The 14,861-nt window shown below is 31.2% G+C and overlaps 2 protein-coding genes across 18 annotated transcripts in view; one reads left to right on the top strand and one right to left on the bottom strand.

Moving 5' to 3' along the window:
- The window catches only part of LOC143918159 (dual specificity calcium/calmodulin-dependent 3',5'-cyclic nucleotide phosphodiesterase 1A-like), a 183,445-nt gene that overhangs the window by 55,900 nt on the left and 112,684 nt on the right, over nucleotides 1-14,861 (bottom strand). The gene's annotated exons all lie outside the window — the stretch shown is intronic.
- LOC143918162 (maltase A1-like) overlaps nucleotides 1-14,861 on the top strand; it is a 50,331-nt gene that overhangs the window by 31,491 nt on the left and 3,979 nt on the right. Inside the window, exons 2-11 of one of the 2 annotated variants that reach the window (XM_077439902.1) lie at nucleotides 7,145-7,324; nucleotides 7,398-7,577; nucleotides 8,487-8,644; nucleotides 8,734-8,859; nucleotides 9,125-9,580; nucleotides 9,652-9,759; nucleotides 9,837-9,987; nucleotides 10,070-10,265; nucleotides 10,340-10,480; nucleotides 10,555-10,650. In XM_077439902.1, the coding sequence (XP_077296028.1) occupies nucleotides 7,153-7,324; nucleotides 7,398-7,577; nucleotides 8,487-8,644; nucleotides 8,734-8,859; nucleotides 9,125-9,580; nucleotides 9,652-9,759; nucleotides 9,837-9,987; nucleotides 10,070-10,265; nucleotides 10,340-10,480; nucleotides 10,555-10,621 (1,755 nt within the window). In that variant the 5' untranslated portion in view covers nucleotides 7,145-7,152 and the 3' untranslated portion in view covers nucleotides 10,622-10,650. Of the gene's footprint in view, nucleotides 1-7,144; nucleotides 7,325-7,397; nucleotides 7,578-8,486; nucleotides 8,645-8,733; nucleotides 8,860-9,124; nucleotides 9,581-9,651; nucleotides 9,760-9,836; nucleotides 9,988-10,069; nucleotides 10,266-10,339; nucleotides 10,481-10,554; nucleotides 10,651-14,861 lie in introns of those variants that run through there. The other variant, XM_077439903.1, reaches the window with a different exon arrangement.

Consider the following 14,861-nt stretch of genomic DNA (forward strand, 5'->3'; position numbering starts at 1 on the left):
TAGATTTTAGGTACTGATTCATACATACATACATATATCACAAATTTCAATTAAATGCAAAATTATAAAGAAAAATTAAATTTGGGTGGTTATATTTGGATTTTTCAATATTTTATATCATATATGAATATGATTACAGTTAGCTCTATAGTCGGCGCTTGAAACATTGTACGCTTAACTTTCATCGTATAAAATACAATATTACACACGCATTCGCCAAAGATGCGAATGTCGATAAAGCGAAACGCCGGAATTCTTGTTTTCCAAATAACGAATGGCGTTATTTCTGATCTTATTTTATAGGCCACAAAAGTTTTATGAGCCGATACGAAGAATAGGGGTCGAGGAGTGAAACTTGTAAAGCCGCAACCGCGTAACGACCAACTTGGCGCGTCGATTTATTAAAATCGAAATATATGTATTACTGACACTCTTCAAAACGACTATAAATATATTCAATAGTATCCCCTTTAAACTCGCGTCGATTTCAAACATTTCGAATAATCGTAAATGCCATATATTTTCATCGGAAGTCGACGACTTGCAACGGAGCGTTTGGTGACATTTGCAAGCGTTCGTTCCCGACCGAAAAAATATCGAACATCGCCAATTAGATCTTTGTATTGTTCGCTATATTTGAATACCTTCCTATTTTTTATAATTCACATTGAAAACAATATACAAAAAAAAATCCACATCAACAGTGAAAGCTCCGCGTCGACTTTTGAGTGACTCAAATTGAATTGAATCCCAATTAAATCGAGCGAAATTTTTGAAGGGCCTCGTGTTTGTATTGAAATTCGATTCCCAATTAGTGGAAAGCGTATTTACCATCGAATAAATATTGAGATATTATACGTATGTAATAATGGTGAAGTATCAGGGGGAGCGAGTTCGTGATGCTCGATTGTTTGTTCTTTAGTTTGTATTGGTTTACGGACGCAATCCTTTGAACCGAGCTAAATCCCCATTGGCAACAATATGTGCACACGCAAATAGTTCAAATCATCCCAACAAAACCTAGACTCATAAGATTACAACAAATATTATAAAACAATTCGATAAACCTACATACAACATATGTATGTTATATTAGGATTAAAACATTCTGAACTATAGTTAATAGTATTTGTAATACAAACAGGTATTGAGGGAATCCATGTTTCTATTTGATATAGCTAAACATTATTATTTTAAATTTCAGCCTAGAGGTTTCAAATTATCAGATAAGACAACAATACAACATCTGATATACAAAATATTCATCATATATATATATATATATATATATATATATATATATATATATATATATATATATATATATATATATATATATATATATATCAGTGGCGTGCGGTGACTTTTCAAACAAGGGATGCTGTCTCTTGTTTGAAAAAAAAAACCGACCAATTTATTTTTAAAATTTTATTTTATTCTTCGTTCCTTTTTACAAAATTCATCGATAACCGCATCATAGAATTTTTTATTGTTTTTTAAATTTGACATTATTTTCTTTTCGATTGCAATTTTAGTAAGACCAGAGAGTCTTTCTTCACTTTGACTACTTCTGGTGAACGTTTTAATTCTTTTCATAGTCGAAAATGATCGTTCAGCCGATGCGCTCGTGGAAGGTATCGTACAAATTAATTGTATTAAACTAAATACTTGTTCCAAAACTTCTATTAGATCATCTTTCACAATTAATTCCTTTACGTCATTTATAGATTTCAAATGAAAATCTTGCGTTGAGTACATGTAAATTAATTCGCTTTTTAATTTCATCAAATCAAATTATTTTCCATAAGTTAGGTGGAGTGATTTAAATAGGATATCTGGAAAATTATTTTCATAATCTTTAAATTTTTTGACGTTAAAAAAAATTAAAAGAAATTTTAAATTTTCGATATCTCGAAATCGATTGGTTGTATTTACTGAAAGAGTTTCTAAAATTTCAGAATAGTGAAGTTTATACGTTGTTTTCACATCTTCTTCACATTCAGCATATTTTCTTTTTCTATTAAAATTTTTAGTTATTACTTTGTTCCACAATGAATCAAAATCGTCTTTTTTGTTATCTAAATATTTTACAAATTTTTTAATTTCACTTACGCAATACGATATGTCAAAGATTTTTTTTTGTAAAATTTCAAATAAAAAATCTGCCGAATTAAATATTGCAGAAAATAAATGCAAATTGAAATTGAATTCAAACTCTTTTAAATAACGATGAAGGACTTCAGCATTTATGACAGCATCAGTATCCCATTCGTCTTCATCATTAATTATTTGATTAAATATTTCCATTAATTCTGTTTGATATTCTAATACCATATTTAAAATTTTGCTATTGTAGTTCCATCGTGTAGGGGCAGCAGTGGGAAATCGTTTTTTTATTTGACAATCGAGAAGGGAAATTCTTCTTGAAGACTTACAAAAAAAAGTTGAAAATGACAACATACGGCTGAAAAAACGTTTGCATCCGGATATATGGTTAACAGATTGCGACAAAACTAAATTCAATCTCTGAGCGTAACAATGGACAAATAAAGAATTAGGACAAATATCTCGAATTTTTCGTTGCACTCCATTATGCTCCCCGGACATTACAGCCGCTCCATCATACGTTTGTGCAATTAATTTGTCCAAACAACCAAATTCTTCCAAGGTCTCACGTATGTGCTGAAAAAGAGAATTAGCTGTTCTATTGGGACTAACATCGACAAATCCAACTAATCCCTCCTGAATTTCATTGTTTTCATCTACATATCTAAAAATAGTAGATAGCTGAGCTTTGCGACTGATATCTGTAGATTCGTCCACAATTATGGAAACAAATTTTGATGCACGTATTTCAGTTTTAATCTCATCTAGCAAGACTTTTGATATTGCGGATACCAAGTCATTTTGTATATGGTTCGATAATCCAGTAAACACCGTAGAGTTATCTAAATGAGTTTTCAATTTTATGTCTGATTCACTCAACAGATACAGCAATTCAATATAATTCCCTCTATTTTACGATTCCTGGTGTTCAAAATGTCCTCGTAAAGGTTGTTCTTGTTTTGCTAAAAAACAGATCGCGCTTATTAATTTCGACAAAATGTATCTATTTGCAGTAACTTCTTTGTTGTGCATTTCAATATTTGCTTTAAATTGAGCACTTAAAAAATTTTCTATACGAGGTCCCTTTCCAAATTTTTTAAATTGAGCAGCAGAACATATGTGAGCTTGAGAACATTCATGTCTCTTGCGCGATTTACTTAAATTGTTTAGGTCAGAAAATCCAAATTTACTCCAGACATTCACTTCTTGAGAAAATAAAATACATGGCCAACAGAATAATTTCGTTAAGTGAGCACATCCACAAATCCATGAAATTTTTTCGTATGTTTCTGTGTTAAAATACCTTTTAAATGTTTTTGTTTTAGACTGAATATTTAATATTGGTGTGGGTTTGGGGCTCTTAACAATAATCTCCTTTTCATTAAATGGGAGAGAAGCAAATCTTCTTTTCAGCACATTTTCAATTAAACAATTGCAATTATTATTGATCTCGACGACAAGTCCACTCTCATTGTTATTTTCGATATCCATATTAAAGGCAATAATGAAAACTCGTAAGTAGTGGAACAGTAAACTAAAAATAAAGTTAGACGAAACTAATTAAAATGAAAACTTAATTCAAAAGTAAAAAATAACCAACTTACAGTATAAATGATTAACTTCGTCTAAAGAAATGAATCGGCTAGCTTTTTGATAAATAACTTGGGGCGTAGCGTGCGGAAATATCGATCAACAGCGGCTTCCAAGTGAAACTCAATAGATAAGCAAACAGAGAAACCGAATCCACCGTAGAGGTTAAACAAGTGTCAACGCGTCCGCGCGAATAAGACAGCCTCATAGTGCGCATGCGCAAATGGGATCGGTATCGACTCCGAATCCATGACGCGGGCGCACTTCAGTCAGCGTCTACTCGCCAGCGTCACTCGCCTGTGGCCGGCCGGCCGCCCGCCCGCCTATGCGAATCCTTAATAAAAATTATCAAAAGATCCTATATAATGCATCATGTAACAAAAAACACGTGATATGTGAAATATATATATATATATATACTCATAAACTACATCATAATCACGTACATCACTAAGAATACATCGAAGCGAAATTCAAATATTTATTAAAAATACTCTTGGCTTTTTAAAGTTATAGGGGATGCGCCGCATCCACCGCATCCATGGACCGCACGCCACTGATATATATATATATATATATATATATATATATATATATATATATATATATATATATATATATATATATATATATATATATATATATATATATATATATATATATATATATATAATATCGCTATTTTATGTGTCTCTGTCTGAGATAACGTTCACCGTACTAAAATAGTCGTTTCAATTTGACGTATGTATGTCACAGCTAAACCACTGTCAACAAAACGTATACGAATATAATAACAAAAGAAAAAAACTTCTATAGATACTGTTTGCTACCAATGTTTCCTCTAGGCAAATAGACGGTGATAAGACTCTGAGCGTTTATCGCCATCTATTAAACATTTATTTAATTAATTAATTAATATTTTTTCTAATGGTTTTTTATACTGTTTATATATAGGTAGGTAAGGTCAGAGATCTGGAGCAACCACTTTTTTGAGTTGCTCCGCTCCAGCTCTGCTCCGACACCTACATACATAAGTATTTGCTCCAACTCCACTCCAGCTCTGCTCCGTGCTCTGAATAGTTATAATATGAGTCATATTATTTATCAACTTTATTAATTTTATTTATATAGATATATTATATATATATATATATATGTATATATATATATATATATATATATATATATATATATATATATATATATATATATATATATATATATATATATATATATATATATATATATATATGTGAAAATTATAAAAGCTTATTTAAAGACAATTTATTTATTATTAAAATATTTAATATTTAAAATACATATATCATGAAAATACATACATTGACACATATTAAATACAAATAATATAACTATACTAGATGGTGCGTACAAGGTTGTCTCACACCTCCATAGTAGCAAGAATAGAGAAAACAATCTAGAATTATAATTTGATTGCGATGGAAACAGTTTACAAATCCATTTATACAAAATAACAATAAGTGAAAAAAGTATAAAAAACAAAATGATGCGCCACATGTCAAATGATTCCGGGATAATAAACCGTCAAATATTGAATTAATCATTAATTAAAAAACGAATTGAAAAAAAAACGCACTCATTTTTAAATTCTGAATGAAATTCTAATAAAAAAAATATCGGAGCAGTGGAGCACTACAAATTCCCGTGCTCCGCGCAAAAACTCGTTGCCCCACTGCTACGCGCTCCTGCTCCACGCTCCACTCCAGATCTCAGAGGTTGTCAGTTTTTACCATTTTTTTCTCATATTAAACAATTAAATATGAATATATTTAAAAGGTATTTTAAGAAAATTCGACCGCATGCGGATCGAACACAGGACCGACACATTTCTTTTATTTAATAACTTAATATGCCAACACCCATGCGATGATATTTTATCGGGCACAACACTAGTACATATGTATGTATGTATGTACATATATCAGTAAAAAATACTCACATTAAATTAAAAGTCATGCACGAATGCAATACCATTATGTTTATTTAACAATGCACTCAATGACAAAACAAATACTTGATTATTGTGCTACGAACAATCCCAATTATTACCTCACAGTTTAATCTCATTTTGCATCTGATAAACGCACATGTGTACCGTGACATGCACGCTAGAAACGAATAGTCCGCACCGTTGGAAAACTCGAGAAAATCTCGGAACGTACTCCTTTTCACACGTAGCACGTGAAAGGATGCGAGAAGTTGGAGTGGAAAATATTTAGCACCGGTGTGTCGTTTTACATAACAAAGCAATCCTTTTTGAGAGGGTATATTTCTTTTGTGTGCGGCGTCAAGTGCAGCAACAGTGCACCGGCTTATTAGTACCGATGCACCGTCTTCTTGTACTCGTAAAATGTAATGGGGCTTTTCTTAATGTGAGTTCGTCCTCTACGATAACAATGTAGAGGTGGATGGAGAAAAGTTGACCCTGCACAAACCATGCATTTAAATCGTGTCTTTTTTTATATGTATTGTGTACATGTGCAATCGTCTTGAGTCAACTTTTTTCGATTATCCTCTACATACTTTACAATGATTTGTGACTTTTAAATGGTGTACTCACTAAAGAACCATTCACGATAGAAAATAATGATGTCAATATGTATGTAAGTATTTTACTGAGATATAAAAAAATTTAAATGTGAAAATCCAGATTATGTAAGATTTTCATTGTCAGTGATAATGTATGTACATACGTATCTATGTATGTACTACAATTTTGAGTGTAACTAAAAAAATTGAGCCTTTTGGGTGGAAAGAATTTTTTTGATTAAATTTTTTTTTGCTTATTCTACATCCTTCAAAGAAAAAATAGACTACGAGGCTTCCATCAAGAAATATGTACTTCTTGGAAAAACAAAAAAAAGTATGAATTTTTCACAAAAATGAGAACCATATAAAGAAAGTGAGATACATATGTATGTATTTGAATAATATTGTATATCAAGAATCTCATAAAATATATTAAAAAGAGATTTGATACCAAAAACTGTGCTAATTCTGGACACAAGATAAATTTTTTTCGTGTTTCAGAATAAATTGTTTGATTAAATTCATATTTTCATATAATCTTATTGTTTTACAAAGCACTAATGGTACATTTATTATCAGATATTACAGCATATCTTGACTAATTTTTAGCATTACCTTTTTAATCACATATTCGTATAATAACTATCAATCGGACATATGGTGATAAATTTGAACAATTATATCGCTTAATGTGGAAAATACATAAAGATAACGGGAACGTAATCACTAATGAGATTACTGAAATAATTTGGTATAAAAGCTTCACGATTAAAAATATCCCATTAGTATCGCATTTGTACTGCTAATACATGTATTATTCAACTTTTATTTATAGTTAAAATGCTATTTATACTTTTTATTAATTATTTTTAAATTTCAGACTCAACCATGATATCCGTGAAAAGCGGACTAATCCTTTTGAGCCTTTTGGCTTTCGTCAATTCCATCCCTGCTAAAAATGTACGAGCCGAAAAAGATTGGTGGGAAAATTCAGTTTTTTATCAAATTTATCCCAGGTCGTTTATGGACAGTGACGGTGATGGAGTTGGTGATTTAAAAGGTATTAAAACAAACACATGTGTAGAAGTGAAATTGAAAGTTGAGATGACAATTTTTGATAATGCAATTTTTAGGCATCACGAGCAGACTTCAGCATTTGAAAGATTCTGGAATCGGAGCAACATGGCTTTCTCCATTTTTCAAATCGCCTCAATTTGATTCTGGATATGACATTTCTGACTTCTTCGACATCCACGAAGAATACGGAACTATGGCTGATTTCGAAGAGTTAATTTCTGAAGCCGAACGACTTGGTGAGGCCAATGTTAATTATGTATTGTACTATGGGTCTCCGTGACGAGACAGAATGTTAAATTACAGAAAACGCAAATATCGGAAGGCAAAGATCGAAAATCGAAAGATCTTAAGTCGAAAGATAAAAAAAAATGGTGCATGGTAAACAACAGGAACAAGAGGAACATGCTTTTCCTCCCGTATTAATGTGCGCGCGCAGAATACGGGAAGAAAAGCATGTTAGCCAGCAGCATAGCTCGGACGTTAAGCTTCTGCTTACCGTCAAGAAGGTGCCGGGTTCTATCCCTGAATGAAAATGAATTTTTCAGAGTATGCTGTTGGTCAGACCTGGATTTGTGACTCCAGGTTGATCGTTTCCTATCAGAGTTTGCCAATTTTCTCTGATTTCATTGTTGAAACGGTTCCCGGAAAAAAAAATTGGCTAAAAATCCTTCCTACCTACTATGTCACCACTATTTGAAATTTGATGGATGTACAATAAAAATTTATGTACAATTCATAGATGTCTCGTTAATTTGCGAGTTTTTTCAGTGTCTCGCAATTCAACGACTTATAATAAAATAATGCTGCATTTGTATTTGTAATTGGCCAGGAAGGCGCATTGGGATTTACCTGTAAGGCCTTCCTGGTATATATGTAAAATGAAAATAAATAAATAAATGTTCCTCTTGTTCCTGTTGTATCCTGCTCGCGCAAATTAAGTGAGTATGTACGTGAGTATGTACCGTTTACCATGCACCATTTTTTTTGATCTTTCGACTTAAGATCTTTCGATTTTTGATCTTTGCCTTCCGATATTTGCGTTTTCTGTAATTTAGCATTCTGTCTCGTCACGGAGACCGATTGTATTATATGTGTTTAAAACTCGCTAGTTTAAAATTAATAAAATATAAAATTTTTAACTTTAGATATCAAAATTATTCTGGATTTCGTTCCAAATCATTCTAGCCATTTGTGCGACTGGTTTATTCAATCTTTAAATAAGAGTAGCGAGTATGCCGATTGGTACATATGGGAGGATGGTAAAACGGACGCTAACGGAACTAGACTTCCGCCGAATAATTGGGTCAGTTCAATGTTTTTTTTTTCTATATTTAAGAAAGGATCGGTAAATAAATATACATTTTTTTATACTCTAATTTAATAATTGAATAGGTAAGCGTCTTCCGAAAATCAGCTTGGGAATATAGACCTGAACGTGATCAATTTTACTTACATCAATTCACTGTTCAACAACCAGATTTGAACTATCGAAATCCAGCTGTTGTTGAAAAGATGAAGGTTTGTAAATATATTATATAAACAATTATCCCATTATTTACAACAGGAAAAGTTGATTAAGTTTTTCAAGTTTTATTTACTATAATATTAAAATGAGATATTTTTTGTGATATCGATATTTTAATAAATAAGTACACAAGTATTCTTACATATAATTTACATTCATTCATAATCTTCAATTAAATAGTTAAAAATAACTTATATTCGCTTTCACAAAAATGAACTATCAAATATTAATCTTTATTTTTATAATTTAAATTTTCAGGATGTCCTCAAATTTTGGATCAACAAAGGAGCGGCAGGTTTCCGAATGGACGCTGTCAATCATATCTTCGAGGTAGACAAGAACGACTTTGGTGGACAATTCCCAGATGAACCACTATCTGGAAATCCTGGTCAAGGACCAGATGATTTTGGATATCTGGATCATATTTACACGATAAACTTAGATCCGACATACGACTTGATTTACGAGTTCAGAGAAGTCGTAGATGAGTTCAAACAGCAAGACAATTTCACTCGAGTTATTTTGACAGAAGCTTATGCCAGTATTGAAAACACCATGAGATATTATGGCAACGGAGAGAAAGAAGGATCTCACATGCCTTTCAATTTCGCACTTATCGAAAATGTCAACGAATTTTCCACAGCCAAAGATATCAAATTCTATACCGACAGATGGATGACTTACATGCCCCTGGGGAAGACCGCTAATTGGGTTGTAAGTATTTCAATTAACAAAAATTAGCCTTGTATTCATTCACTGAATATATTGATCATTTTTAATCGTAGATTGGAAATCACGACAAGTGGCGTGTTGGTACAAGATATGGTGCTGAAAGAATAGATGGACTTCATATGATAAACATGCTCCTGCCAGGAGTTGGAATTACATACAACGTCTGTATTAAACATAATTCTAATTCAAGTAAAATGTAGATTTGTACGTTATATGTATGTTGTATGTGTGTATGTAGGGTGAAGAGATTGGAATGCTTAATACTAACATAACATGGGAGGACACAAAAGATCCTCAGGCTTGTAATACGGATGATCCTATTAATTATTGGATGTCGTCCCGTGATCCTGCTAGGACACCGTTCCAATGGAATGACGAAGAAAATGCCGGTATAAAATTGAACTAATAATTCAGTACGATATATATATTTATTTATATTTTTAATATAAATTCTAAATGTGGAATTGATAGGTTTCTCAACTGCAAATAAAACTTGGTTGCCTGTAAATGAAAACTACGTGGAATTGAATTTGAAAAAGCAGAAATCTGAATCCAACAGTCATTATAATATCTATAAGAATTTGGTTGTTCTTCGAAGTGTTGATACATTCATGTATGGAAGATTCGATTCTGTCGCGTTCAACGATGATGTTTTCTCCTTTGAAAGGTTTTTGTTTTTGTTACGTGAAATTGCTTAAAATTGATCGTATAATTTCTTTAATGTTAATTGGACATTTTTAGGTGGTTGTCGGGTTCCAATTCTTACTATGTGGTTATAAATATTGGTGAGAAGGAACAACATGTAGATTTGAATTATTTCCCTAATGTTTCAGGGGTAATGAAGGTTGTTGTACAAAGCTCGTCTTCAGATAAAGTTGCGGGGTAAGCCTTTTTAATATATGTGTATTTGATTTAATATTTTTAAACAATTTTACAATTATGATGTTTAATTTTAGGCAATTAATATTATCGAACGACATTCCTCTTAGGCAGTATGAGGCTTTGGTTTTGACTTCTGTATAATATATAGATACATACAGAGCGTTAAACATGTATGTAAATTTTATATATTTATGATATGTTTAGTTTATATAATTTTGTCAAAATTCAACTATTATATTATAATATAAATATGTGTAATATTCAAATGTTTATTTATTTCAAATTGTGGCTCAAGAAAGTAGTGACCGACTTTCAAATTGCCACCATCAATGTTATATACATATGTACATATGTATAGGTATATTTAAAATAAATAACGACGATTATCACTATGGGGAATATCTTGAAGGGTCACATTGAACGACTATTATCTGAACCACGTACACTTCGAACTTGGGAGTGACTTTCGATCTCAGCAATTTATTATAATATGGTCGTAGACGAGTTCAATAGCGAGAACATTTTCAATGCCAAGGTTTTTATCTATTTTTGTTGAATATGATCAAATTACGATGTATGGGTATTTTGGATATGAAAGTAGAGAAGATGCACACATGACGATAAATCATGATATAACCAAATGTACGGTACATTATTACCTCGCTGACGAGCTCGAAAGATATCATCAGAGATAAATAGCATATGTAGGTACATGCATATGTACGTACGCTCTTTATTTGCAAGAGGATTTGAATTCTATTTATGAATGGGCTAATGTTAATAAACTTCCCTTCAATATCCTAAAGTGTCGGGTCATTTCTTACTCTCGTTCTCGTTCTCCTATTAAATATCCGTATAAATTTCATGATTCTCTTCTTCAGAGAGAATTATTTATATCTGATCTGGGAATAGTCTTCGAAAATAGTTGGAGTTTCAACATTCACATTGAGAATATCTGTGATAGGGCAACAAAAATCCTTGGATTCGTAATCCGTAATTCGTCCGAACTAGGGCTCACTGCCATTCGTCTCTTATATTGTACATTAGTTCGCAGTGTGCTCGAGTTTGGCTCCATTATATGGTCTCCCTATCAACTTCGTTACTCTCTAATGTTGGAACGAGTCCAAAGGAAATTCCTTAGATTTTTATATCTGAAGACATTTGGATTTTATCCATATATGTTCCCTAGTGCCTTTGTCTTGGGATCTTTGGGTTTCAACTCCCTGGCAAAGAGAAGAGATTTATTTCTTGGGAAACATTTCGTAAAATTACTTAGAGGAGAGATTCACAATCCCACTATCCTGGAGAAACTAAAATTCTGGGCCCCGGAAAATCGTAGAGTTTTAAGAAAACATGATATATTTTTGCCAATTAGGGCTAAATCAAACGTGCTCATGAACTCCCCCCTCTCGAGAGCTGTTTGACTCCTTAACTTACTGGCACATTACTTGGACCTATTCGATGCCAGTTATGTTGAGTTGGTGGAACACATCCTAAATAGCACGATATAAATTTTTCAATCTTATTTCTTTGTTTTTATTTTGTGTACATATTTTTTACTTGATTTTTATTATTTTTTTATGATGTTTTTTTTTATTTATGATTTTTATTATTTTTTTATGATGTTTTTTTTGTAATTTTTATGATTTTTATTATTTGTATTATAATCACATTGACGCTTTGGGGCAACCTGTCAAGTCTCTGTGGTATTGATTTTTTTTAAATAAATAAAATAAAATACATATTTACACGGAATGAATAACATAAATCAATATATCATCGAAGCGTAGAAAATGATCAAATAATTTCAGACGTGGAAGCTTTTGTGGGAAGACAAGAAATATTTGGAGACTTCTGTATTAATCAATCAAAAGATTGCTATTTTTAAACAAAAATCGAATATTAAATGAAAATATGCGATTCAAATCTTAAAGTACATATAAAAATTTTAATTTTGAAAAATTTTACTTCATTTTTAATAATAAAGAACGTTCTTTTTCCTAAATTTTTATCTATTAAGATTGCTGATCTGTAAAAAATCCTAGATACATGTAATAATGATTAATTCTTTATTAAAGTAATACGATATTATTTAAGTTTATTTAAAAATATTTTATTTCTATGTACATATGTACATTAAAAACAATACAAAATTGAAAATTAAATTAAACTTAAAAATTTAAATTGAATATATTTCTTTGTAACCATATGAAGCTATGAGATTATAAATTACTCTTTTGGATTATATATTATAATTTACAGAGTATTCCCTTAATATATCATGTGTATGTAAATTTGATAAAAGGTTTTCTATTGTAATATTATTCATATATCCATCGTTAATTTCATTGTGATGCCGAAGCTTTAGAATTATGCTTCGTCATACACCAGATAAAATTCAATGCATCAAAAATATTACTAAATATTTATTAGCATAAATAGATCAATCTTTCGCTTTCGAATCAATGTCTAATCTCGTTTTCAACCCTGAAAATTCGACGTATTTGGATATGTATGTACATAGCCAGCAGCATAGCTCGGACGTTAAGCTTCTGCTTACCGTCAAGAAGGTGCCGGGTTCTATCCCTGAATGAAAAATGAATTTTTCAGAGTATACTGTTGGTCAGACCTGGATTTGTGACTCCAGGTTGATCGTTTCCTATCAGAGTTTGCCAATTTTCTCTGATTTCATTGTTGAAACGGTTCCCGGAAAAAAAAATTGGCTAAAAATCCTTCCTACCTACTATGTCACCACTATTTGAAATTTGATGGATGTACAATAAAAATTTATGTACAATTCATAGATGTCTCGTTAATTTGCGAGTTTTTTCAGTGTCTCGCAATTCAACGACTTATAATAAAAAATGCTGCATTTGTATTTGTAATTGGCCAGGAAGGCGCATTGGGATTTTCCTGTAAGGCCTTCCTGGTATATATGTAAAAAAAAAATAAAAAAATAATAAAAAAAAAAATACGTATTATAGAATTCACGTCACATCTAAAAACGAATTTCAATGAGTTTCTTATTTCATTTCTTCGATAAAAACGTGGCACATTGAGGATACGCCGCAAAACGACTGTACAGATTACAGTGAGTGTTTTTGCTAGTTATCTTAATTGCTTCCTAAGATTTATAATTTGTTTTAAGCATGTTAATTAAGAGGGAACTTTCTAGGAAACTCTCGAGTGCGAAACGGAAAAGAGGAGAACGCACATTTGATTAATATTATAATACACCTACATATACGAATACATTCAAACCAAAATATATTCCGTACAAAATGGGATTTTCCATTTCGAAAGCACGCGTATATGTACATACATATAACGTAATATAAAACGAACGTTTTGTCTGGTTTCCGTGAATACAAATATCAAATACGGGGATCAAGTACAGCGCGTGGGATGATAAAAATGAACAAACACGAACAAATATCGTACGTCAATCAACAGTTTTTATTTTCGACAAGAATATTTCATTTCCGGAAAAATGTTCAAATTCAATATACGTGTTTTGAAATAATTGCGTTGGGCAATTTGTGGTCTCAAGTGGGTTGTTTCTTAGTGGTTGATTCTGCAACGGCCCTCTCGTGGGAAATTCTATGACAAGGGTTAAGTCCGGATGATTATGTGGATTTGAATAACATATTGCAAGCTATACACATTTAGATAACTTTTACCTAATATTTGACCAGTAAATCCGTTCCATAAATATATTATACATATCATGGGTTTCATTGAATTATCCTTATGTAGGTTTCTTTTGTCTGAGTGAATTGGATAAAATGGGAAAATTACCCGTCAGGAATGACAGTGAGTGAAATTGCGGTGGATAGAAGACTCGAGTTGAATTACCGAGAAGTATCAATCACAATTTTCAATGTTGTAAGTGTATGGAAAATTATCAATATCTACTATTTTAAAAAGGTACAATTAATACTTATTATATATGCATATTATAAAAAAATATGTTTTCATGTTGGATGAATGAAAAAATAATTAATATATTTTGATAGCTATTTGCACAGTATTGATTTTATAATTAACGGTATTTACCTTCATTGAAAGCTTTTGATGTTTCTGATTAAAAACATCAAACTTTACATTTAAAAACGTTTAACGCTTTTATGATATTACTCTCATTTTAATGACACAATATATGTATATACTATTTAATATACACACAATTTGGCTGTAATCCAAATTTAAATAAAATTATTATATATTCATATATAATTGAATTAAAATATTTGCCTTTGGACTGAATAAATTTATATTTAAAAATAATTTACAACTGTATTAATTGTGGTCTATATTTACTTTTTTTTATTTATGAAACTATATCAAATTTAATTTGAATACAGTAAAAGTTGAACAAAAC

This window comes from Arctopsyche grandis, chromosome 10, assembly GCF_051622035.1.
Source record: "Arctopsyche grandis isolate Sample6627 chromosome 10, ASM5162203v2, whole genome shotgun sequence".
Classification (NCBI taxonomy): Eukaryota; Metazoa; Arthropoda; class Insecta; order Trichoptera; family Hydropsychidae; genus Arctopsyche; species Arctopsyche grandis.